General features: G+C 41.6%; 2 protein-coding genes across 2 annotated transcripts; both read right to left on the reverse strand.

Moving 5' to 3' along the window:
- Positions 1-428: 428 nt before the first annotated feature.
- On the reverse strand, positions 429-25,595 carry LOC113932821 (dimethylaniline monooxygenase [N-oxide-forming] 1; the record flags this gene model as incomplete). Its single annotated transcript, XM_027612289.2, has 5 exons — positions 25,460-25,595; positions 8,709-8,893; positions 5,658-5,820; positions 1,705-1,847; positions 429-437 (listed from the first exon to the last, which is right to left on the reverse strand). Coding segments are annotated over exons 1-5 (636 nt in total), but the record flags the coding sequence as incomplete, so codon positions are not given.
- Positions 11,206-12,243, reverse strand: LOC113931993 (developmental pluripotency-associated protein 2-like). The gene is given in 1 exon segment (XM_035721996.1): positions 11,206-12,243. A coding segment is annotated over 1 exon segment (1,038 nt).
- Positions 25,596-27,439: the final 1,844 nt, after the last annotated feature.

The following is a 27,439-nucleotide window of genomic DNA, read 5'->3' on the forward strand; positions in this document are numbered from 1 at the left end:
ACAGAGACCATAGTCTGTTCTTCAGTGAGCTCTCCCCGCCACACTGTCTCCATTTCTGTCCATGCTGCTATAAACTGCAGCATCCTGGGTTGTGCGCCCCTCTGCAGCGCCCCCAGTCCTGCCTCCAGGTCAGAGCCCGTCTCTGCCCTTTGTGCTTCTAAAACCGCCAGCCGCCCCCAGATCGCACATGCGACCCCGCCACTCCAGGTTTCCACCCCAAGGGCTGCCCTAAAGTCCAGTTCCCACCGCTACCAGTCTGCGAGTCTGTGCCCGGTCCCCAGCAAGGGAGGCTGTCATTCAATGGTGGTGTAGGATCTCCACGGCCAGGCACCCTCCTGCTGCTGTTTATCCTCCAATATCTGCCCATGGAATCACGGCTCCCCGCTTTGTACCTTGAAACCAACCGCCTGCAATATTCTGTTTGTAGAGATCCAGATCTTCTTACAACTCAGGCTGGTTTCATGGGTGCTCAGAGTGGTCTGGTAGCTATCCAGCTCAATTCCGGGGACTAGTTGAAATGGGGTCCCCTACTGCTCCACCATCTTTCCTCTCCCCTTCTCTGTACATTTTGGCAGGAGCAGGACCTAGCATAGCTTTCTCAGCTTCTGTGGTTTGGCAAAGCAATCAAAAGTGGCTTGTGCTTTCTCAGACCTGCCTCCTCTGCTTCTCTCTCCCACTTATTTTTTTTATTTTTTATTTTTTTACTTGAGTATAGTTGCCTTTTTTTTTTTGGTAAGGGGAGTTATTAGAAGCTTTTAAACACAAGAGTGTCATAATGAGAGCTGGCTTTTCAAAGGATTTGTTTGTTGGTGTTAGGGTGTCTGTAAGGATTGCTGTGTTGGAGGAGGGACTGGGCGTGCAGGGATGTGGGTAGAATTAGGTACAGGTGCTTTGGGTCAGAGGGATTTAAACTTGAAGGCTGGCTCTGCCATCTGCAAGTGGCACAACTTCAGACAGGCTCCTTAGCTTCTGTAAGCCTCAGTTTCCTCATCTACAGACAAGGGTGCTGACAGGACCCACTCCAGTGGCTTCTTTTGATGACTGAGGCCATGCACTAAAGCATTTAGTGAAATGCTTGGCACAGAGGAAGCCCCAATAAATATGAATTATTTCTACAATTATTATTAGTAGGACAGTGGGGTAGCCTTTGAGTACAGACCTGCTGAGGGTAGTGGCGGTTAACAAGGAAAGGAAGGAGTGAATGGGAGATCTTCACAAGGAGAAAGGACAGGATTTTCTCACCGATGGTACTAGGTAAGACACAGATGTCTCCTGTAGCTCTTGTTGGATGACTGGGAAAATGACAAAAATAGTAAGTCAGAGAAGTTGGTCTTGGAGGAAAAATGACATTTGGGATTTGCAGTAAAATTTATAAACACAAAAAATACTTTAAAAATCTGTTATTTGGGGATGCCTGGGTAGCTCTGCCTTCAGACCAGGTCATGATCCCAGGGTCCTGGGCTCGAGTCCCGCATCTGGCTCCCTGCTCAGCAGGAAGCCTGCTCCTCCCTCTGCCTGCCACTCCCCCTGCTTGTGCTCTCTCTCTGACAAATAAATAAATAAAATCTTTTAAAAAAATAAAAATCTGTTTTTTGTATGTGTGTGTGCTTTAGGCATATTTATTTCTTTCATCATTTATCACTGTTTGCCTGAGGCATGCATCTTAAGATAAAGCTTTTCATTAAGTAATATGAAAAATGGTACCTTTTTTGCCAGGTGGCTGGCCTCCACAGCAATATCTGTGCCCGAATTCCCCATTCCAATCACAAGGACTCTCTTGTCCTTAAATATATCTGAATGTTTATATTGCCGGCTATGAAAGTACTGGCCTTTAAAGGTATTTATACCTATAGAAAAAGAAAGTCAAATAAAGAATTTTATAGGATCAGTGAATGAAACATAAATATTGTTCCATTAATATCCTTTTGATGGATTATTTTGGTTATTTTTTAATGGCATACTCTAAGAAAAATCCAAAATATCAATACATGGCTTTATAAGACCCAGAAATTAGTGAGTGATTATTTAATGGAGGTACTTACTCTATTTCACTAGATAATCTAGGCCTCTAGGTTTATTTACTGCCAAGTTGAAATACTGTGGCATAAAGACTTGTTAAGCAAAAGTGTAAGGAGTCATTACCATTTAAAAGTTGATAGAAATCAATGGGACAGTAATATTCTACTTACTAATATTTGACTATATTAGAGCTTTTCACAAGCAAGGAACAAGAGCAGAGAAGTTAAAGGAAACTTGGAGTCAAGTGCCTCCACTGTACTCAGCCAACTTTTTTTGGCATCTATGTGCTTGGCACTGTGCTTGTTGATATTAGGGAAATAAGATAAATAAAATGTGGCTCTTATTCGAAAAGATCCATGTGGGTTGGGGAAGTTCAGTGATAGTTTTCCTTGGTGACTGACTATAACTCAGGTTGAGTTTGCTGAGTCAGGAAGAGTTGGCTCTGAGAAAAAGGGATTATGTTAGTTTTACTGGGTTTAGATCTACTGTTCTAACTAGAAAGGATAGCTCAGGCAGTTGATGCCAAATTTCTCACTGAAACATTAAATGTGAATGGAGAGTGTTGAAAAATACTCTCAAGGTTGCATTAACACTATCAATCAAAAGTGACACACACTATACAAAGAACCTATTTTTTCCAGAAAAAAGTGATAAGACATTTAGATTCTCAGGGGATAGATAGGATGCTTGTGGCAAGTAGCCTTGTCAAGATCTGGTAGCTCTTTAGTTCACCTTGAGTCATTAGATATCTGATATGAATCTCTGTTAAAACCCACCACGATCCAGAGCCTTTAAAATTTAACAATGATGCAACCAAGTTCAAATATTAACTCAGCCAGGACCCAGTATGGATCAGAGAATGGCTGAGGAGGGAGAGCTAAACAAGCTTAAGGAGAAGCATAGAATCATTATCCCTGGATGTTAAATTACCTTAGATTTGCTTAGAACAGGCTCTTTTGGATCACAAATGAGCAAAAATGAGACTGTGGCTGAGTCTTCTATCAGACTAATATTTTCTCCTCTTATGTCCCAAGAAGACAGAGTAAACACTTTTATTAGGTGAATGTGGTTGTGTTAGTAAACACACTAGAATGTGTATATCTGAATAAATAGGAGTAGTTATCTTGGGAAGTTATACAGTTATTTTATGATACCTGTTATTTTTACTAAGACTTTTTGGAACATCTTTGGAATTGCCTCCAGAGAGCAATGTGCCTCCAGATACATGTTTTTAAATGTTTTCAATGAATTTGAATTTTTGTAACGGTTAACAATGACCCCAGTGGGGGCGCCTGGGTGGCTCAGTTATTAAGCGTCTGCCTTTGGCTCAGGTCATGACCCGGGGTCCTGGGATCAAGCCTTGCACTGGGCTCCCTGCTTAGTGGGAAGCCTGCTTCTCCCTCTCCCACTCCCCCTGACTGTGTTTCCTCTCTCACTCTCTCTCTCTCTGTCAAATAAATAAATAAAAATCTTTAAAAAACAAAACAAAACAAAATAATGACCCCAGGGTGTATGTACTATGTACTAAGCAAGTCTGTTGTGAGGCAGAGAGGGAGTTGGTGAGATTTGGAGGACTCCTTTTCAAATCTGAAGTCACAGAACTTTAGAGCTCAAAGGCTTCTTTTTTTTTTTTTTTAAAGATTTTATTTATTTATTTATTTGAGAGAGAGAGAGAAACAGCATGAGAGGGGAGAGGGCCAGAGGGAGAAGCAGGGTCCCCGCTGAGCCGGGAGCCTGATGTGGGACTCGATCCCAGGACTCCGGGATCATGACTTGAGCCGAAGGCAGTCGCTTAACCAACTGAGCCACCCAGGCGCCCAGAGCTCAAAGGCTTCTTAATGATTAACTAGCCAGGGATTTCAAATAGCCAATTGGTAGTGGCTGGTAAGATTGGTATTGAGAGGGCGCCTGGGTCTCTCAGTTGGTTAACTGTCTGCCTTTGGCTCAGGTCATGATCCCAGGGTCCTGGGATCAAGCCCCCATGATCCCCGCATGAAACTCCCTGTTCAGTGGGGAGTCTGCTTCTCCCTCTCCCTCTGCCCCTCCCCCCACTCATGTGTGCTCTCTCTCAAATAAATAAATAAAAAAAAAATAAAATCTTGAAAAAAAAATGGAAAAAAAAAGACTGCAAGTCCCATAGAGCTCCGTTTGCTTGATTTGTGATGTACACTGTTGGGTAAGGTGGTCCAAGCCCCTCATATTTGGCAAAAGACCAGAGGCTTAGAAAGGTTAAGTGGAAGGCCCGAGATTGTATAGCTTGTTGACCATGTGGCCTAGAATCTGTACCTCCTGCTCTCAAGCCCATCCTATTCAAACTGAGGATATTGGTTTAGTTGCTTTCCAGGTACACTTTATCCTAATTTGACCTGAATTGAATGACATGTGGAGGGCAGAGCCAGCACCATTGGATGTACATGAGTTCATCATAAAATGAGTATTGGTATCACTTGCAGGTTCTATGTAGACTGTGATTCTGCCACTGGACTCCTATAATCTCTTTTTGTTCCTTCCATACAGGCTACTGTTGTCTTATCCACCTCTGTATTTTTAGCACTTTGTGGGTGCCAAATAAATTCAGTGTACTCTCTATGTCAGGGAACCTTCGGGATTCTTGGAGTGATCCTGTACCAGGCACTCCTTCCTGGGAGTTTGGAGTAGTTTTCCTGCTCAGGGATTTTCTCTGTGGTTAAGAGCTGAGAAAGGATTGGGTTGTCTTGTGGGGTGGTGAAAGTTCACTGTTGAACTGTTCAAGCAGAGGCTCCAGAGCCTCTCTCAGGGATGTTGGAGAATAGTTCCTTGTATCAGGAAGAAGACTGGACTTGGTGCTTTCGATTCAATGACTTTAGTCAAGGGCAGTTTTCAGGATGTGCTTTATCCTGACTTGACCTGTCTTGAGTAAGCTCTGGGGGCATTGGAGGTATGTGAGTTTATTGTAAGATAAGCCTTGAGATCCCTCCAGGTCATATTTAGAAGATGAAGAGAAAAATTTCCTAAAGATTTAAATTTTTGAAAACTTACTGCACATAAAAATAAACAAAACCATTGCCTCTTCTAGTCCCTCTGCACTGTCATCCAATGGAAATTTGACATAGATTAACAGGAATCATGGTTGCAAAAACCAGATAAGGAAGCTGAGACTCAAGGATGACTTAACTTGGGTCCCAAGATTCTTCTCCCTGTTAACTACTGACCTAGTGACAAATACCTCTGATCTAGCTAAACCTCTACAGAACAAACAAACAAAAATCACACCATTTTTTCTTTATTCATTGATTGACCTTTGTGGCCTCTAAACTCAGCTTTGGTTGTGTGCTACTGCTGAGGCTAACCGCTTGAGTAAGTATCCCGTGACTTAGAAGACTTTCTGAGTGATACCCATCACTTACGGAGGGACATTGAACCTTAGTGAAGCATAAAATTGCTTGCTAGTTATTTATTCTACCTTTTGGCACTTATTAGTTGTTTGAAACAAATGAAAGCCGAAAGCTGGCCAGAGAGTGCTGGTTAGAAAAGAATCCCTGTTACCTCACAACTTTAACTATTTAATGGAGGAACCATAGAAATGCATTCCCAGATCAAGCCAGTAACAAGATGGCTCACTTGAGACAAATTAAGATCAGTTTCAGAAAATGCTGTACCTGGAAAAGAGTCCAGTGGCAAATATGGATTAGTAAGGAAACCAGTGCAGACCATGACAGCATCAAAGATGGCAGACTCTTGCTTTCCTTCATGCTGAGTGACCACCTCCCATTGGCTGGTGACAGTAAAATCTGGGCATTTTGTTACTTTGCAGACTTTAGTCTGAAAAAAGAATTATAGTCACAATTAGGTGTTGTCAAGTTTCTAGTAAGGGCTTGCTGTCCAATGTATCAGTTGACATTTCAAATGCTTTAGTGCACGGACTAACCATAATTAATAAGCATAAATTTAGAAATTGAATCGAGTTATCAGATTAACTATAATTTTCTGGATGAAAATATTCTAAGCTTAGAGTTTAGAGTGGTGGGGTATTTAAGAGAAGTGATGAGATCCAAAAAGTTTGAGTGATTTGCTCAAATTCTCACAGTAAGTGATGGAACCAAGAACCATGGTCTTCGGATGTCTTTTTCATTATTTCTGTTATGTATATCTCTCCTAGAGTTATGCTTTAGTAGAGACATGGGCAATATAAATTGAAAATATAAATTTGGATCTTATGAAAGGTCTTATAGAATATGTTGCTAAAACTTTCCCAGATCCCGAGAATGATTGGGAAATGCTAACTTTATGGCCTGAATGTTCTGGGAGGAGCCCAAATTTCAGTCTATTTTATGTTTTAATTGAGTGCATATAAGTTTATAGGTGTGAGGTTCTGATTCAGAAAATATGTAAAATAAATTTACAAGTCAAATTTAAAAGCATAAATGCTCCACTGGCCAAGAGATTTTGCTGCCTTTCTTTTTCAGTTCTCAGAGAAGACAGGCATTTCAAGTCTTTCCTAATGGGTTCACTATTTGTTTTATAATATTTGAAGCACTTGTTGGATTACAACATTTGTTTTAGGAACTCTTCCTTTTTTAAATATAAGTTTTCAGGGCGCCTGGGTGGCTCAGTTGGTTAAGCAACTGCCTTCGGCTCAGGTCATGATCCTGGAGTCCCGGGATTGAGTCCCACATCGGGCTCCCTGCTCGGCAGGGAGTCTGCTTCTCCCTCTGACCCTCCTCCCTCTCATGCTCTCTGTCTCTCATTCTCTCTCTCGCAAATAAATAAAAAAATCTTAAAAAAATCTTAAAAAAATATGTTTTCAGTTAATTAAAAATTAATTGATTTCAAAATAGAGTTACTTTTATCTTTTTTTAAGATTTTATTTATTTATTCATGAGAGAGAGAGAGAGAGAGAGAGAGGCAGAGAGAGAAGTAGGCTCCCAAGGAGCAGGGAGCCCAATGTGGGACTCGATCCCAGGACCCTGGGATCATGACCTGAGCCGAAGGCAGACGCTTAACCATCTGAGCCACCCAGGCACCCAGAGTTTACTTTTATCTTAAAAATAACTGTTTGTAATTAAAAATTTGGAATGCACAGAGAAGAAAGAAATTTCTTATGTGTGTACCTTCTTAAAACTTTGGTGAACATCTAGCCTTAAACTTTTTTTTTTCAATTATTTTAAAATAGACTTGGGGCAGCATGTAAGTAAAGGAAATGCTTCAGATTCAGGAACTCTGATGCATTAAAAAATATTTCTGTGGATCACATACCTCCACTATGGTAGTGTTTCATTTTTACTGTGTCCCTTGCAAAACAAGGAAGTGGAGTAAAATATTCTTTGGAAAACTGCAATACTTACAGTTTGATTGAAATATAATTGGCATACAACACTGTATAAGTTTAAAGTATATTATATAATGATCTGATAAATATATATACTGCAAAATAATTCCAACAAACAATAAGTTTAGTTCACATCCATCACCTCACATAGTTATAATTCTTTTTCTTGTGATAAGAACTTTTAAGATTTACTCTCTTAGCAATTTTCAAATATATAATTCAATACAGTTAACTATATTCAGCATGCTGTGCATTATATCCCCACAACTGATTTATCTTATAACTGGAAGTCTGTACCTTTTGACCATCTTAACCCATATACCCCAACTCCCACCCTTCACCTCTAGCAACCACCAATCTGTTCTCTTTCTATGAGTTTGGTGTTTTTAGATTTCATATACAAGTGAGATCATACAGTATTTGTCTGACTTATTTCACTTAGTATAATACTCTAAAGGTTGTTGCAGATGGCAGGATTTCCTTCTTTTTTATGGCTAAACAACATTCTAGTGTGTGTGTATGTGTATGCCACATTTTCTTTATTCATGTATCGATTGATGGACACTAGGGTTGTATCCATTTCTTGACTATTATAAATAATGCCACAATGAACACAGGGGTGCAGATATCTCTTCAAGGTAGTGGTTACATTTTGGTCAGTACTTTTAAGGTTGTGAATATGAATCTTATTTACTACTAGCTTTGGTCATTTATGTTGCTTTCAATTCCCTGGGAGTTCCTTACCATCCCCATCTGTATCAAGGAGAGGGGGAGATAAGAGAAGGAAAACACATGGATTTTCATGCTTCTTGGAGAGGAAAAGAAGGGGAAAAAAGAGAGTATATTCATTTGCCTCTGTCCTTCTACCTTCTTCCTATCTCTGTTCTTGGAAATGGGTAGGGAGGTGGGTAAGGCCTATGAAAAGAACAATATTCAAAGATTTTTCTATTCCCAAGGATATCTAGAAAAGATTTCCTTCAAATAGTGAGGTTCTTTTGTGTATGGACCATTGCACATGTTTATTCCTATAAAGGGATACTCAAGAAGAGAGGATCTAGGTACTGGTGGAAGTCATCAATGTTCCAATGCAATTTGTCCCAAGCTGAGATTGTGTTTGATATTTTCAGGTCCCTTTGGGTACTTGGATGAACTTATTACTAACTAAAAATGTATACATGTGAATCCTTACAGAAAGTATCCACCTCTACCTCCAGATTTACTTAGGGTGGGTGTGAGTACAAGGGGAAAAGGAATCCAGCCAGGTGTCACCAATCTTGCCAGTTCATGATCTCATGTACAGAGCCAAGGGCTAGGCTATTGAGAGAAATAGGAAACAGGTAGGCAATACTTTCTGACTACTGACTGATGTTTTGTGTCTTACCTTGAATTGAATGCATTCCAGAAGGTTGAACCAGTTTGCATACATTTTGAGATATTCCAGGAATTGAGAATTTGGCACATAGTTTGGATAATCTTCTGGGAATGGAAAGTCTGAGTAACAAGACATCTCCTTGCAGCTGTTGGAAACCACAGACTTATAGAGGCTGGCTCTGCCTTCTTCAACATGTTCCTGTACAAACAGTGTTCGCACATGAGTGTGTATGCATTTGTGCCTGTGTGCACACATACATGAAAATGGATGTTAATTTTTAGACATTTCAAACATTGACAGAGATTGAAGTTACCCTTTCTAATGGGATTTGTTATCCTGCGCTTGAGGTAGGGTGAACACTGAACACTGAATTTTATGATCTGGATTGCAATTTCATTCATTACATGTGAACAAATAAACCCAGGATGAATTCACCTTTCCAGATTCACATGGCATTATGGCAAAATACAGGAGAATAGGGAAATAGACCAGAGCCAGGAAGTAGTGTCTGGATGATGGACAATTGCTAGGTAGTTTGGTTTCACAGGGTGTTGTTGAAAGGATTATGGAGAAGGGGGTTCAGATTATGAAGGATTTTGTGTCTAAGGTTAAGGAATTTGGATTTTATAGGAAGGTGATGGCAGTCTTCTGAATGTTTTAATGTGGAAGTGATTCCTGTTATATTTTGGAAAGCTAATTCCTGTTCTACAAAAGATGAATGACAGAAGTCTGGAAAAGAAGGAAGGAGGCTGGTGAAGAGCCTAAAACACAAATCCACTCTAGCCATCACTGAAGGCAGCCTGAGCAGAGGCATTGGCAGTTGAAAGAGAGAAGTGGAAATTGAGGCAGCAGAATGACAGAAGGCACAGGATGGTGGGGTGGTTTGGATTTAGGACTTGGGAAAAGAAGCAGGTCAAAAGTTTCTAGACTGGATAACTGTGCACACACATGATGAAAGACTCATTTCCCACCCCCAGTTTTCACCTGAATAAATGGCAAATATTAGCATCTCAGACAGCTCCCACTGGGTTGAATAATAATAAGTTTTGGTATATGTAGTCGTTAATATACACTGCCTCTGTCTTTTGGATGTATTATGAAGGATGCTCTGAGTTTAATGGGAAGGCAGGCTTTAGTATTTTAATATTTAATATTTAATATTATTAACCATTGATTATGTATAGTTCTTTTTTTTAACCTGTGAAACAATAATTATTTTATTTGTGTGAACAAGTGGAAAGACGAACATAAACTTCACATGTAGAGGAGGGCTCACTTTGTTCCTTCAAATGATGTGAATCTAGATCTGCATGAAATGTGTAGTGATTACAGGGAATAAAATTATAAACTTATCTTTGTGGTTTCAATTAATGCTGCCAATCTCATCAACTAAGGAGTTCACTGTATCTTGCTTGTCTGCGGCCCCACCTCTGACAGTCTCATTTGTCCAGAATAAATTTAGAAAACTGGAATCTAAAGGTTTCTGAGAAAGATGACTATTTAAATCCTGACATTTTATTCTGCCGGGAGATCTAAAGCAGTGTTACTCAAAGACGTAGTTGGCTAAGCAATATGGAGCTGAATTGATCATTAGCACTCTATGACAAGATAAGTACAGAAATTGAGAGTAAGCATCTGGAAACTTTACAGAGATAATTCAACATTGCTCAATATCCAAGCATGTGGACTCCTATATGTTGAATGAGACTCAGATCAGTCTCAGTTTTATCTGATCCCTGTGAGAAATGCTGTGGTCATTGGGTTGTATACTAGACGTGGGCAGTGGGACTACATTAGTGATGTTTTGTTTTTTGTTTTTTTGTTTTTAATGTTTATAGCAGCTTTATTCATAACTGCTAAAAGTTGGGTGTGAATGAATAAACAAACTGAGTAACATAGAGGCAATGGGCTATTTAGCGCTAAGAAGAGGTGGGATATTAAGTCATGAAAAGGTGGAATCTTAAATGCATATTGTTGTGAAATTAGTCAATTTGAAAAGGCTACTGTATGATTCCAAATGTATGACATTCTCAAAAAGGCAAAGCTGCAGAGTGGTCAGGAGTTGGAGGGAAGAGAGTGTTGAATAGATGGAACATGAAAATTTTAGAGCAGGGAAGCTATTTTGAAGACACTATAATGGTGGATGTGGGTGGCCATTATATACTTGTCAAGGCCCACAGACTATACAAGTGAACCCTGTTGTAAACTATGGGCTTTGGGTGGTAATGATAAGTCAATGTAGGTTCAACAACTGTACCACTCTGGTGCAGGCTGTTGACAGTAACGGAAGGGGCTGGAGCAGTATTTCAGAACTCAGTAGTACTTTCTGCTCAATTTTTCTTAAAAGTTAAAACTTAAAAAAATCTATTAATTAAAGCAGAACTAAATTATAATCTATAGAACCAAATACTTGAAGCAGGAGTAGTAGTCATTTCTTGGCAAACGTCCAGTACAAAATCCAGACATTCACATCTGTACTCAAGGTATCAAACAACAATGAAGCTGGTTAGGACAGAGCACAGCAATCAATCGCTGGGATGCAAGTCAGTGGTAGCTGTGGGCTCTCCACACAGCTTATTAAGCTCTCCTTATAAAGATATGGCCCATCCAAAGGAAACATTGGTCTGTTCAAATGAGGTCGCTTTTCCTTCCCCAGTGCAATTAATCTTTTCATTATCTTCTTATTTCTCTTAGCACATTCAGGACATAACATATTGTCTTCTAGGCCTGGGGATGGGAAGGCACAGGCAGGTAACAGGAAGAGAGAGATCATCCTCTTGGGAGTGTCAGGCACCCAGGCCTGACCTGCATGAAACTGCAGGTGAACCCAGCCTTGTGTGTCTGCCAAGAGAGGTCTGCCATGGACAACACACCACCAGACACCAGAGACTTGCAGCAGAAAGGTCTCAACAGAAGCAGGAATGGAACGTGAATTCACAGACTTGGATTGACTGGCTTTTGCAGCAATTCTTGACCATGCTGCCAACGTGCCTTCCTGTGCTGAAGTTACCACCTCGACGGTATTAATCCCTTCCTCTCTCTCACTCTTCTTACAACTTTTCCAAAGCCTTGCTTTCTTGGCCAGCATCTTGCCTTTCCTCGAACATCACTGCAATTTAGCTTCTGGTGATGTTTCAGGAATATTCTGGTTTATTTCAGGGTAAGCATGTTTCTGGAGCCTCAGATAAACCTCTATTTTCCGGCCATCGGTACTCAAATTCAATTGTTGGCGCCAGTTCCGCAAAGTGTCCCAACGTACTTTATTAAATGGAGGCAAACTGGTTGGCAAGGGAAGGATTGGTGTATTACAACAACTATGTTTTGGGCAAAACTTGAATTGTTCATTTATTTGAGGATGACAAACTTTATCGCTTGACCCAGGCGTCTTCAGGCTGACTTCTGAAGTTGAAGAAACACTTGCTTCCATTTGATGTTCTTCATTAGGTTCCTCATTAAATGGAACCAATGTGAGAATCACACTCTCTTCCTCTAATGCCTCCCCTGAGAAATTCTGCTCATTGTTCTCGTAAGTCAAGTGCACCATTTCCAGGAACAGTCAGAGGAAGGCAAAGCTAGTAGCAATCTTAGGACATCTGCCCTTCACTCTTTTTCACCTCTACATTAGTGATGTTTTAAGGTTAGTTTGAAAACTGTTATCCGAAAATGCATACAATTTATCATTTTCTTTCATCGAAAGATAACTGATATTGGAGCATCTGGGTGGCTCAGTCAGTTAAGTGTCTGACTTGGGCTTAGATTATGACTTAGATCAGGGCTTATAACATGTAGATGCTGATCTCAGGGTCCTGGGATCGAGACCGAGGCTGGGCTCACTGCTCAGCAGTGAGTCTGCTTGTCTCTCTCCCTCTGCCCCTCCCCCATTCATGCAAGTGAATACCCGTGCTCTCTCTCTCTCTCAAATAAATAAAATCTTAAAGAAAGATAACTGATTTTTAGTTATAACCTTAAAGAATAAACTATCAACACTGGCCACTGATAAAAGGTTGAAGATAAGTTTTGAAAATACAACACAATTTGCTTCATTTTGGATAGCAGTTACAAGAATGTCCTGGGCACGCCCCCTGGGTGGCTCAGTCGGTTAAGCCCTCTGACTCTTGATTTCAGCTCAGGTCATGATCTCAGGGTTGTGGGATTGAGCCCCATGTCAGGCTCTGTGCTCAGCGTGGAGTCTGTTTGAGATTCTCTCTCCCTCTGTTTCTGCCCCTCACCCTGCTCTTCCTGTCTCTCTCTCAAAATAAATTAAAAAAAGAATGTCCTGAACTTTCTGAGATCACTTTAAAATTTCTTCTTCCATTCCAATCAACATACTTTTGTGAACAGTGTTTCTCTCTTTATGTGTGCTATTAGGCAAAACTTAGAAACAGTTTAGATATACACTATTCCTTGCGAAGAGCATGGTCTTCCCTCCAATCCAGATGAGATAAAATAAAAAACAAGAAGCCAGCTTAATGATCACATTAAAAACTTTAACTATTAATATGTCCAATGCATAGTAAAAGTGTGCCTACAGGTGTTTCAAATGGAGACAGTTTCACACACAATGTTTTATTTAGTTGAAAGTTGCAAGTGTAATAGTGATTTTCTATATTAATTGCATATATATACACTTTCAAAGAAAAATGGGTCCACTTTTTGGAATTATTTTATTTGTATGTTCACTTAATGACATTTGCTGAATTTTATTTTATGTCTTTTGACTCCATTGACTTTTGAATTTATATTTTGACATTTTTCTCCGTTTCATTTTCATTGTTTTCATAGTTCATTTTTACTATATCTTATAAATGTAATTGTATATACTTGATTGGAAATTAAACAACAGAACAAAAACTGAATCCTCTCCACAGTTTGAGAAGCACAGCTCTCTAGTCAGTGCTCCTTAATCTTGTTAAGAATCACCTGGGGAATCTTATAACATGTAGATGCTGATTCAGTAGGTCTGCTTGAGCCTGAGATTTTTTTTTTAAGATTTATTTGTTTATTTGAGAGAGAGAGAGAGAGACTCGTGAGAGCAGGAGGAGGGAGGGGCAGGGGGGGAGGAGGAGGGAGAAGCAGACTGTACTGAGCTCGGACCCCATGTGCAGGGCTGGATCTCACAACCCTGAGATCTTTACCTGAGCTGAAACTAAGAGTTGGATGCTCAACCAACTGAGCCACCCACGTGCCTCAAGCCTGAGATTCTGTATTTCTAACAAATTCCCCTGCAGATGCTGTTGGGCCACAGACCATATTTTGAGTAACAAGGTTTTAGAGCAGTCCTACCCAACAGGAATGTATTGGAACATGCACACTTTAAAGTTTTCTGGTAGTCATATTTAAAAAAGTAAAAAGAACCAGGTGAAATTAATTTTAACAGTATACTTTATTTTTTAAATTTTTTATTGTTATGTTAATCACCATATATTACATCATTAGTTTTTGATGTAGTGTTCCATGATTCATTGTTTGTGCATAACACCCAGTGCTCCATGCAGAATGAGCCCTCTTTAATACCCATCACCAGGCTAACCCATCCCCCTACCCTCCTCCCCTCTAGAACCCTCAGTTTGTTTTTCAGAGTCCATCGTCTCTCATGGTTCGTCTCCCCCTCTGACTTACTCCCCTTCATTCTTCCCCTCCTGCTATCTTCTTTTTCTTTTTTCTTAACATATGTTGCATTATTTGTTTCAGAAGTACAGATCTGTGATTCAATAGTCTTGCACAATTCACAGCACTCACCATAGCACATACCCTCCCCAATGTCTATCACCCAGCCACCCCATCCCTCCCACCCCCCACCACTCCAGCAACACTCAGTTTGTTTCCTGAGATTAAGAATTGCTCCTATCAGCGAGGTCATATGATACATGTCTTTCTCTGATTGACTTATTTCACTCAGCATAACACCCTCCAGTTCCATCCACGTCATTGCAAATGGCAAGATCTCATTCCTTTTGATGGCTGCATAATATTCCATTGTGTACATATACCACCTCTTCTTTATCCATTTATCTGTAGGTGGACATCTTGGCTCTTTCCACAGTTTGGCTATTGTGGACATTGCTGCTATAAACATCGGGGTGCACGTACCCCTTCGGATCCCTACATTTGTATCTTTGGGGTAAATACCCAGTAGTGCAATTGCTGGATCGTATGGTAACTCTATTTTCCACTGTTTGAGGAACCTCCATACTGTTTTCCAGAGTGGTTGCACCAGCTTGCATTCCCACCAACAGTGTAGGAGGGTTCCCCTTTCTCCACATCCCCGCCAACATCTGTCGTTTCCTGACTTGTTAATTTTAGCCATTCTGACTGGTGTGAGGTGGTATCTCATTGAGATTTTGATTTGGATTTCCCTGATGGTGAGCGATGTTGAGCACTTTTTCATGTGTCTCTTGGCCATTTGGATGTCTTCTTTGGAAAAATGTCTGTTCATGTCTTCTGCCCATTTCTTGATCGGATTATTTATTCTTTGGGTGTTGAGTTTGATAAGTTCTTTATAGATTTTGGATACTAGCCCTTTATCTGATATGTCATTTGCAAAGATCTTCTCCCATTCTGTCGGTTGTCTTTTGGTTTTGTGGACTGTTTCTTTTGCTGTGCAAAAGCTTTTTATCTTGATGAAATCCCAATAGTTCATTTTTGCCCTTGCTTCCCTTGCCTTTGGCGATGTTTCTAGGAAGAAGTTGCTGCGGCTGAGGTCGAAGAGGTTGCTACCTGTGTTCTCCTTTAGGATTTTGATGGACTCCTCTCTCACGTTTAGGTCTTTCAACCATTTGGAGTCTATTTTTGTGTGTGGTGTAAGGAAATGGTCCAGTTTCATTCTTCTGCATGTGGCTGTCCAATTTTCCCAACACCATTTGTTGAAGAGACTGTCTTTTTTCCATTGGACATTCTTTCCTGCTTTGTCAAAGATAAGTTGACCATAAGTTGAGGGTCCATTTCTGGGCTCTCGATTCTGTTCCATTGATCTATGTGTTTGTTTTTGTGCCAGTCCCATACTGTCTTGATGATGACAGCTTTGTAATAGAGCTGGAAGTCCGGAATTGTGATGCCACCAGCTTTGCTTTTCTTTTTCAAGATTCCTCTGGCTATTCGGGGTCTCTTCTGGTTCCATACAAATTTTAGGATTATTTGTTCCATTTCTTTGAAAAAAGTGGATGGTATTTTGATGGGGATTGCATTGAATGTGTAGATTGCTCTAGGTAGCATTGACATATTCACAATATTGGTTCTCCCAATCCATGAGCTTGGAAAGTTTTTCCATTTCTTTGTGTCTTCTTCAATTTCTTTCATGAGTATTTTATAGTTTTCAGAGTACAGATCCTTTGCCTCTTTGGTTAGATTTGTTCCTGGTATCTTATGGTTTTGAATGCAATTGTAAATGGAATTGACTCCTTGATTTGTCTCTCTTCTGTCTTGTTGTTGGTGTATAGGAATGCCACTGATTTCTGTGCATTGATTTTATATCCTGCTACTTTACTGAATTTCTGTATGAGTTCTAGCAGTTTTGGGGTGGAGTCTTTTGGGTTTTCCACATACAGTATCATATCATCTGCAAAGAGTGAGAGTTTGACTTCCTCCTTGCCGACTTGGATGCCTTTGATTTCTTTTTGTTGTCTGATTGCTGTGGCTAGGACTTCTAATACTATGTTGAATAGCATTGGTGATAGTGGACATCCCTGCCGCATTCCTGACCTTAGGGGAAAAGCTCTCAGCTTTTCCCCATTGAGAATGATTTTCGCTGTAGGTTTTTCATAGATGGCTTTTATGATATTGAGGTATGTACCCTCTATCCCTATACTCTGAAGAGTTTTGATCAAGAAAGGATGCTGGACTTTGTCAAATGCTTTTTCTGCATCTATTGAGAGGATCCTATGATTCTTGTTCTTTCTTTTGTTAATGTATTGTATCATGTTGATTGATATGTGGATGTTGAACCATCCTTGCAGCCCAGGGATTAATCCCACTTGGTCGTGGTGAATAATCCTTTTAATGTACTGTTGGATCCTATTGGCTAGTTTTTTGGTGAGAATGTTTGCATCCATGTTCATCAAGGATATTGGTCTGTAATTCTCCTTTTTGATGGGGTCTTTGTCTGGTTTGGGGATCAAGGTAATGGTGGCCTAATAAAACGAGTTTGGAAGCTTTCCTTCCATTTCTATTTTTTGGAACAGTTTCAGGAGACTAGGTATTAATTCTTCTTTAAATGTCTGATAGAATTCCCCTGGGAAGCCATCTGGCCCTGGGCTTTTGTTTCTTGGGAGATTTTTGATGACCGCTTCAATTTCCTTAGTGGCTATAGGTCTGTTCAGGTTTTCTATTTCTTCCTGGTTCAATTTTGGTAGTTGATACATCTCTAGGAATGCACCCATTTCTTCCAGGTTATCTAAGTTGCTGGTATAGAGTTGCTCATAATATATTCTTATAATTGTTTGTATTTCTTTGGTGTTGGTTGTGATCTCTCTTCTTTCATTCATGATTTTGTTCAGTTGGGTCATTTCTCTTTTCTTTTTGATAAGTCTGGCCAGGGGTTTATCAATCTTGTTAATTCCAAAGAACCAGCTCCTAGTTTCGTTGATCTGTTCTACTGTTCCTTTGGTTTCTAGTTCATTGATTTCTGCTCTGATCTTTATTATTTCTCTTCTCCTGCTGGGATTAGGCTTTATTTGCTCTTCTTTCTCCAGCTCCTTTAGGTGTAGGGTTAGGTTGTGTATTTGAGACCTTTCTTGTTTCTTGAGAAAGGCTTGTATTGCTATATACTTTCCTCTCAGGACTGCCTTTGCTGTATCCCAAAGATTTTGAACAGTTGTGTTTTCATTTTCATATGTTTCCATGAATTTTTTAAGTCTTCTTCAATTTCCTGGTTGACCCATTCATTCTTTAGTAGGATGCTCTTTAGTCTCCATGTATTTGAGTTCTTTCTGACTTTCCTTTTGTGATTGAGTTCTAGTTTCAAAGCATTATGGTCTGAAAATATGCAGGGAATAATCCCAATCTTTTTGTACCGGTTGACACCTGATTTGTGACCTAGGATGTGATCAATTCTGGAGAATGTTCCATGGGCATTAGAGAAGAATGTGTATTCCGTTGCTTTGGGATGGAATGTTCTGAATATGTCTGTGAAATCCATTTGGTCCAGTGTGTCATTTAAAGTCTTTATTTCCTTGTTGATCTTTTGCTTAGATGATCTGTCCATTTCAGTCAGGGGGGTGTTAAAGTCCCCCACAATTATTGTATTGTTGTCAATGTGTTTCTTCGCTTTTGTTATTAGTTGCCTTATATAATTGGCTGCTCCCATGTTAGGGGCATAGATATTTACAATTGTTAGATCTCCTTGTTGGATAGACCCTTTAAGTCGGATATAGTGTCCTTCCTCATCTCTTATTACAGTCTTTGTTTTAAAATCTAATTTGTCTGATATAAGGATTGCCACCCCAGCTTTCTTTTGGTGTCCATTAGCATGGTAAATTGTTTTCTACCCCCTCACTTTCAATCTGGGGATGTCTTTGGGTCTAAAATGAGTCTCTTGCAGACAGCATATCGATGGGTCTTGTTTTTTAATCCAATCTGATAGCCTGTGTCTTTTGATTGGGGCATTTAGCCCATTTACATTCAGGATAACTATTGAAAGGTATGAATTTAGTGCCATTGTATGGCCTGTAAGATTATTGTTACTGTATATTGTCTGTGTTCTTTTCTGATCTATGCTGCTTTTAGGCTCTGTCTTTGCTTAGAGGACCCCTTTCAATATTTCTTGGAGGGCTGGTTTCATGTTTTCAAATTCCTTTAGTTTTTGTTTGTTCTGGAAGCTTTTTATGTCTCCTTCTCTTTTCAATGATAGCCTAGCTGGATATAGTATTCTTGGCTGCATATTTTTCTCGTTTACTGCTCTGAAGATATCTTGCCAGTCCTTTCTGGCCTGCGAGGCCTCTGTGGATAGGTCTGTTGCCAATCTAATATTTCTACCATTGTAGATTACATATCTCTTCTCCCGAGCTGCTTTCAGGATTTTCTCTTTGTCTCTGAGACTCGTAAGTTTTCCTATTAGATGTCCGGGTGTTGACCTATTATTATTGATTTTGAGAGGGGTTCTCTGTGCCTCCTGGATTTTGATGCCTGTTTCCTTCCTCACATTAGGGAAGTTCTCTGCTATTATTTGCTCCAATATACCTTCTGCCCCTCTCTCTCTTTCTTCTTCTTCTGGGATCCCAATTATTCTAATGTTGTTTCGTCTTATCGTATCACTTATCTCTCGAATTCTGCCCTCGTGATCCTGTAGTTGTTTATCTCTCTTTTTCTCAGTCTCTTTATTTTCCATCATTTGGTCTTCTATATCACTGATTCTCTCTTCTGCCTCATTTATCCTAGCAGTTAGTGCCCCCATTTTTGATTGCACCTCATCAATAGCCTTTTTGATTTCGACTTGGTTAGATTTTAGTTTTTATTTCTCCAGAAAGGGTTTCTCTAATAACTTCCACGCTTTTTTCAAGCCCAGCCAGTATCTTTAAAGTCATGATTTTGAACTCTAGTTCCGACATCGTACTAATGTCCGTATTGAGTAGGTCCCTGGCAGACGGTACTACCTCTTGTTTTTTTGTTGAGGTGATTTTTTTTGTCTTGTCATTTTGTCCAGAGGAGAATAGATGGATGAGAGAACAAAATGTTAACAGGGTAACAATATCCCCAGAAAATGTACTCTAAACAAATCAGAAAAGACCTGAAACCAGGGGAAAGGAAAGGAAAAGAAAGAAAAAAGAAAGAGAAAAAAAAAGGAAAAGGAAAAGATAAAAACAAACAATGGAACAAAACAAAAAAAACAGAATATGATCAAATATGATCAGGCTGGTGCATAGATCAGTGCCACACACTAGATTTTGGGTGTTGTTTGGTCTGTTAGAAGAAAGTGCCTCCCAAAATTTTAAAGAAAGACTTATATATGTACAAAATAAGGTTTGGTATGATGAAGGGATTGAATATGACTGTGAAGATGAAAATTATTAAAAATTTATAAAAGGAATTGAGAAGAAGTTGTTTGAAAAAAGAAAGAAGAGGATTAAAAAAAAAAAGAAAGAAAGAACAAAAAAGGGGAGAGAATGTGATCAAGCAGGAAACTAGAACAAAGCCATACACCAGAGATTTATGGTATATTTTGATCTGTTAGAAGAAAGTGTATCTGAAAATTTTAAAGAGAGAACAACTTATATATATATATGCCAAAAATAAGGGTAACTACTATGAAGGGATAGAATATGACTCTAAAAATGAAAAATAAAAATGTTTTTTTAAAAAAAGGGATTGATAAGATGTTGGTTGAAAAAGGGAAAAAGAAAAATTAAAAAAAAAGACAAAAAAATTAACTTTGAAAGACTAAAGAATCATGGTAAAAAAGCCATGAATTCTATGTGCACTATTCCCCTAGCGCTGGAGTTCTGCCCTTCTCATTGATCGGTAAACTTGGTCTTGGCTGGCTGTTCTTGCTGATATTCTGGGGGAGGGGTCTGTTGCTGTGTTTCCCAAATGTCTTTGCCAGAGGCGGAATTGCCCCGCTCTTGTGGGGTCCGGGCTAAGTAATCTGCTTGGGTTTGTTCTCAGGAGTTTTGTTCCCTGAAAGCTTTCCGTACAGCTTTGGAGGACAAGAGTGAAAACGGCGGCCTCCCAATCTCCGCCCTGGAGAAGCCAAGAACTTGGGCCCCAACTCCTCAGTGCGCCCCCGGAGAAAAGCAGTCAATCACTCTTTTCTCCCTGGTCTCCGGCCGCACTCCGTGCTCACCCGGCCTGTGACCGAGCGTTTCTATCTCTGGCACTTGACCCCGTGTGGAGTGTCCAAACTCAGCAGATCCCTGCGGTGCGCTCCTGCCCTGCTCCTCCCAGGGGCAGAAGGGGAGTCTCCCCGGCTCTGCCACTTGTTGGGTCCCTGCTGGAGGACCAGTGGCCCGACTGTCACCGATCACAGTCTATGGCAACCCCGAGCTGAAAGCTCATGCCTTGGCTCCGTCTCTGCAGCCGGCTTCCCTGCTCTGATACCTGGGAGCTCTGCCGCACTCAGTCACCCCCGGTCTTTCTGTGACCCCGAGGGTCCTGAGACCACACTGTCCCGTGAGGGTTCCACCCCCCTCTTAGCCACTGGAGCGACGTCCCTCAGCGGAGCCGACTTCTAAAAGTTCCAATTTTGTGCTCTGCGGCTCTATCACTCGCCAGAAGTGGCCGACAGAGGCCCCCTCCCCCGCCGTCTATCCTCCCGAATATCTCCTCGGATTCACTTCTCCACACGTCCTACCTTCTAGAAAGTGGTCGCTTTTCTGTTCAGAGAGTTGTTGCTACTCTTTTCTTCGATCTCCTGTGGAGTTTGTAGGTGTTCAGAATGGTTTGATCCCTATCCAGCTGAATTCCTGAGACCAGACGAAATCCAGGTCTCCTACTCCTCCTCCATCTTGCTCCGCCCCCCCATTTTTTTTTTTTTTTTTTTTTTAGAGAAAGAGAGCATGAATGTGGGAGGGGAAGAGGGGGAGGGAGAGAGAATCTCAAGCTGGCCCCACGTGCAGCGCAGAGCCTGATGCAGAGCTCCATCTCAGAACACTGAGATCATGACCTGAGCTGAAACCAAGAGTCGGATGCTTAAGCAACTTAAACACCCAGGTGTCCCTTCCCTTCCTCATTTTAACAATAAATGTAAAATGATAATAAAAGTTACTCCTAAATAGAGACATTCTCTCTATACAGGATGATCATACCTCTTGTTCTCCAAGAGCAATTGTTTCCTTCTTTTCCTGCTCCTTTGCGCAGCCAGAATCTTGCTGGAGGACAGTGCCCAGTTCTCAGATCTACAACCCATACTAGCTGTGGATGCTCAGAAGTGATGTGAGGAACCCCCAAGAGGATGGGGGCCTCTCAGGTGTACCCCCTTGAGACATAATAGGAATTCAATAAATGTTTGTTGAATATGTGAATAAGAGGAAACCTACCAAGACTACTGTTTTAGAAATAGCCTTTTAAAGAAAGACTGGAAGAATTAGGTTTACTAAGCCTAAATAAGAATTAACTGAGAAATTTCTTCAGTGATTTAAGGAGTAAAGTGTTACACATCTTCATTGCCCTCATTGAATATAAAAAATATGTGGTACATAAGGCACATAGTTGTGGCTCAATAAATGCTTGTTGAAGAAATGAAAGGATGCATGTGCAGAAGAAAAGACCTTGATGCACATAAGGAGGAACATCATTCCAGGGAGGGTTATTAGGTCCTGGACTATGTTTCAGGGTTGTGAAGAATGAAGCTGAATGTGTTCTTACCAGTAGAGTGTAATTCCCTCCAGACGACCTCAGTGTGGTTCTACAGGAAGATCATCTCCTAAGATCCCTTCCTATACTAAGATTCTCTAAGAGGAATATTAATTTTGAGTGATGGGCAATTCCTCACATTTTATTTCTTCAATATTACTTTATAATTGAGGTAATCAACCTGTGGTAACACTACAGGTTACTACTCAAGAGCCTAAGAAAGTTGACTGTAAAATAGACTTTCCATATATACCCTCAGCCCCCCACTTGAGTTAGTGGACAGAAGTCGGCTCTTTACCAATGTAACCCTTCTCTTTTTAAAGATTGCCACCACCTCTCCCACCCCAATGAATGATGGCTTTTCTTTTCCATTGCAACCTTTGTCTGTTTCCTCTTTGCTTAAGGCTGTGGTAGCTGGAAGAGAGAGAGTCAAATTGAGTGCAGTGGTTAATAATCTCTGTAATCTTTGGCACGTCTCCCTATTTGGAAACAGAAGCGGTCTTCATATGTGTTTTCTTAGGTTTCTACAGATCACTTGTCCAGTTTTGCATGTTGGCCCCTGCTACCCGGAATAGGCTCTATGGATCCCTCTGTGGGTTTCTGGTAAGTACAGCCCTTGCTAGGGAAGACACTTTAATGTGTAGGTTTTGAGTTGGCCACCTGCTTTGAGTGCAGAGATACCTCTAACCAAGCTTATGTGTGTGTGTGCACGTGCACATGCGTGTGTGTGTGTATGTGTACATGCTGAGATAGCAGGAGGATGGGATGTCTCTAGAAAGACTTGGAGGTTCATAGCATGTTAGAGCTGGAAGGCCCCTTTAAGGTCACCTAGTTTAGGGATTTTCTCTCAGGTGTTGGAGGAATCTCAAGGTGGTCCAGTTGTCTCAGGAGGCCGCTGGGTCAAGAAAGGGCTGTTGCATGAAGGTGGGGTGGTTTTTCTTCCTTCCCAATCCCCTAGCTTTTATCTATTTTTCAAACTGGTTCCACATCCTCATTTAATAAATGAAGCAATGGGGCTGGAATGACTTGTTAATTGGGCTGCTGCTGGGTTACCCTCTTTGCCATCCTTTTGATGTCCTGTCATGGGCTTCACAATAAGTGTTCACCACCATCTCTATTTTTCTTACTTCTCCATACCACCTCCATTCCTTCTTCACCCTCCACAGATGCTGCATTTTCCCGAAAGCATCCTGGCCTCTGACATGTGCGCTCCTGCATCTTCCTATCCCTCTACCTCAACGTGTCTCTTCGTGTTCACTTTTCCTTCCCCTCCAGTGTCTGAGGAGGTTGCATCTTTCCCCCTTTTCCCAGGCAAACCAACTCCACTTCTTCGCTTTTCTGCCAGGATCTTGTCCCAATGTGGCCTCAGGTATTCAGTAGTTTTCCCACTGTCCAGATATTCTCTCCTTACCTGTAAACATGTTTGGGTCTTCCTATCATGCAAACAAAACCAAGAGAACAACAAGAAGGCATCTTCATTCTGTTCCTCATTATCGACTGCTTTCTAAATTGTGTAGGAATCCCTTGCCAGAATATTCAACCACCCTTGTCTCCTCACATTATTTACCTTACCTGCGCCACTTACACCAATAAGCTATTTTTATTTTCCAAGCATGCCTGGTACCTTTTCTTTACTGGTTCCCCCTCCATAATCTCCCACTCAATCTCATGTGCCTGTTGAAATCCTTCCAAGTCCATCACACACCATCTCTCCCACGAAAACTTCCCTGACTTCCTTCCAGTGCAGGATATAATACTGACCTCATTTAAATGCCCATAGAACTGTTTCTGGCTTGTAGGATCCTACGTTTTTTCCCTTTACCCTGGCAGCAACCTGAGGGTAGGATGCATCCTTCTCATTTTTGTGTCCCCCATGGTGCTTGTGCATAGGCATTTAACCTGCCCTAGTCACATAGTCAGGTAGGCGCAGCTGGATCTAGACACATTTCTTTTGATTTTTAAATCAGTGATTTTACATATTAATAATTAAGTGTCTGTGACCTGTATAAGGTGCATTTTTGTCCAGTATCCCCAGGTCTCTGGACTCACTTTTGCTTTGACTGAAATTACTTTAACCAAATAAGTCTGCTAATTACCCTGCTAACTGGGAAGTTTCATCTTGCCAGCTAAATCCCAACTCTGATAGATCAGTCCCATTTGTCTTGAGTATGGGTTAAGAGGGATTCTGAGGCTCATCAGGGGAAGGGCATCATGCTGGATTAGCAACATCTTCCAGTGGGGCACAGGAGGGGAGGTTTTACCGCATGGGTGTTAGGTTTCTGCTATCCTAATGGAATGTATGCACTTTGAAACATGGGAACAGATGTGCTCTCTCACCTAGTGCCCTTGGGGAGGTTTCTATGTATTGATGGTCACATTTGGTGGTTAGACATATTTCAAAATACATAGTTCTTTCTGTGAGCCAAGCTGGCCTATGCTAGGAGAACTGCAGCTAACCAGTTAGTCACTTTCTGGAGCTTTGCTCACCGAGTTAGAAAATACTTTATTCCAGTTCCAAATTCCACCCTTCTACAGTTAGAGGAATGCCATGTCTTTCTACTAGCCCCTTATTGGCTCTGAGGTCCAGATATCTGACACATTGCTCCTTTTCACTATTCTTGAGAACTTTCTCGTCAGCATGTTTAAAGCTCATGGGAAATGTTCTTGCCCTCTTAAGAAGGAGGGGAAGTAAGGGGTTTGGGAGCTCTGATGCAAATGCTTCCCTGGCCAGCTATGGAAGTCAGGGTTTCAGTGGCCCCAGCAGCGCCCCCGTGACCTCCTTCGGCCCAGGCCAGTGAAGGCTGGGCTTTGTTGTCCCCTCTTCTCCTTCCTCACCCATTCTCCTCTCCAGGTTGGACTGTAACCCTACTGAGGTTTGAGGATATTACTTTCTGTTGCTCAGGGAACAAAAAAGGCTCTAAACACACATTCTTTACTTCTGATTGTATTTTTGGCCGAGATTGGGATTGTCTGGATTTAAGACCTTGCGGTTAGAACTCATCCTACACCGAGCCCTGTGTTGTTTCACCTCAGATGGAGCAGGACAGGGAAAAGAAGCAGGTACAAGAGGCTCAGTGGTGTTGGCAGAGGCCGACATTCCTGCACTGCTGGGTTCCTGCCTTTGCCCCAAACCCTGTGGTCTCTGGCCTTGCTTCAGACCCCTTGGATCCGTTCCTGCTCCCCTTGTTCTGGGCTTGCTTGGCTTGTCCCAGCCACTTCATTCTTGGCCACCCTTTGGGGGCATCTTTCTTCCTCTTGGCCCCAGATAAAGTTTGTAGGGTGGCTCATGCACTCCCCACCCCCAGCTCAGGCTGTCATTGCTCAGGGCAATGTCATTAGCCCTCCTGGCTCCCTGTTCAGCAGATGCTTCTAACCCCTTCTCCCCTGGGGCAATCAGCGTTGTGGGAGAAATTCAACCTCTTTTCACATCCAGTGAGCCTTTTCCAATAGACACTTCGCACAGCTGCAGAGACCCCTATTTTCGGTGAATCTCCACAGGCCCCCGAGTTCGTTGCTCCTCTCGAAGCATGTGGGTTCCAGTCCTTCCTCCAGGCAGCACTTGATGGAGGCTAGGCCGCTGACCCCAGTTCCCACAATTGCAACTTGCTTAGCCATGTTCCCCTGTATGGGGAAAGCAAAGCAGAGCTTTTTATTCGTAAGTGAAAGCCCCACCCCATCCTTGGCTGCTCTAGCCAACCAGGAAAAAGAACTGGGCAGATTAAGGAATTTGCTCCACTTGAATCCTCTGTAGCTGTCCTCTGGTGTTGCGAATGTGAGAAATGTTTAGGTTGCTGCTTTAACCCTGTGCTTGGTGAGCTCCCACCCCGTTGGAGCTGCCGTCCAATGTTAGTACAGTTGCTGCTGAGACTGTAACCTTGGAGAGTTTTGCATTCTGGACTGCACGGCTGCCTCCAGCCTCGCTTCACGGACGGCAGAATGGCACAAAGTCATGCACCAGAAAGAATCACCTTGTCAAACACATTTTTTAAATAAATACATGAAAGCAGAGCTCAGATTGGTATGGTGACACGGCACAGGGCCACACAGCAGTGGTGGAGTGGAGCTGGGACTAGGAGCCAAGGCACGGTGGCCACTGCAGGTGCTGCTACAGCAAATGCTTCCCCGGGGTGAGTCCCAGCCCCCTGGCATGGCCTGGGGCCCCAGTACATTCTTTACTTCTGATTGTATTCTGCTGTCATCTTCCTCCCACCTGCGGCCAGTGGACAGCCACCAGTGGAAGAGAGAGGCTGCCACCCGAGAGGTACTGTGTGGACAGTCCTCCCTCCCCTTCCCATCAGATACTGATCCACTCCAGGGAGCATGTTCCTGTCCTTTACAGGCACAGATGGAGGATCATCTGCCCCCAGGCCATGTAAGAATCCCGAGAGGCAATATGGTATATTGGTTAAGCAACCAGGCTCTGGCAGATCGCCCAGGTTAAAGCTCAGCTCTGTCAGTTACTGCTGTGTCATTTCAGGCAAGTTAGTTAACCCCTCCATGTATCGTAAAAATGGAGAAAATGGTGGTAGTTTCCTTGCAGTGTTTGGTGAGAATCAAGTGAGTCAACACATGTCAGTTGACTTAGAGCTATTCTTAGCACATAGCAAATGCTCAGTAAATATAAGCTATTATATGATTACTATAAAAACATTCCCCCAAATTGGTATCCTCTCCAGCCTTTGCCATCAGTGAGCCTCTGCTTTTATAATTCCTATACATTTTGGTCAATACACACACGTTTAACACTAAATCATGCGATTTTAGATGTTGTTCCCTAATGCATTTTTGTGACAGTTTTATCTCCTCAAATTAGTGAGTTTTGAAAGTACACGAGTCACATAGTAGATGCTACTTTCTTGTTTCGCAGATGAGTTCTTGCCACAAAACTGGATGTACATCTTTTGCTTTTTAGGATTGGGAATCTGAGTGAGCTCAACTCTAGGGATGTCACCTGCTTGCTCTCTGCTATGGCCCCTCTGGCCAGGGAAGCCCTGGGAACATAATACAACAGGTGCTCAATAAATAGCTCTTTTTAAAAATTAACATGTAATGTATTATTTGTTTCAGGGGTACAGGTCTGTGATTTATCAGTCTTACATAATTCACAGTGCTCACCATAGCACATACCCTCCCCAGTGTCCATCACCCAGCACCCCCATCCCTCCCACCCCCCTCCACTCCAGCAACCCAGCAACCCTGTTTTGTTCCTGAGATTAAGAATCTCTTATGGTTAGTCTCCCTCTCTGGTTTCATCTTGTTTCATTTTTCCCTCCCTTCCCCTATGATCCTCTGTCTTGTTTCACAAATTCCTCATATCAGTGAGATCATATGATAATTGTCTTTCTCTGATTGACTTATTTTGCTTAGCATAATATATATACAATGGAATATTATGCAGTCATCTAAAAATTGAAATCTTGCCATTTGCAATGATGTGGATGGAACTAGAGGATATTATA

The sequence above is a fragment of the Zalophus californianus genome, chromosome 10, assembly GCF_009762305.2.
Source record: "Zalophus californianus isolate mZalCal1 chromosome 10, mZalCal1.pri.v2, whole genome shotgun sequence".
Classification (NCBI taxonomy): Eukaryota; Metazoa; Chordata; class Mammalia; order Carnivora; family Otariidae; genus Zalophus; species Zalophus californianus.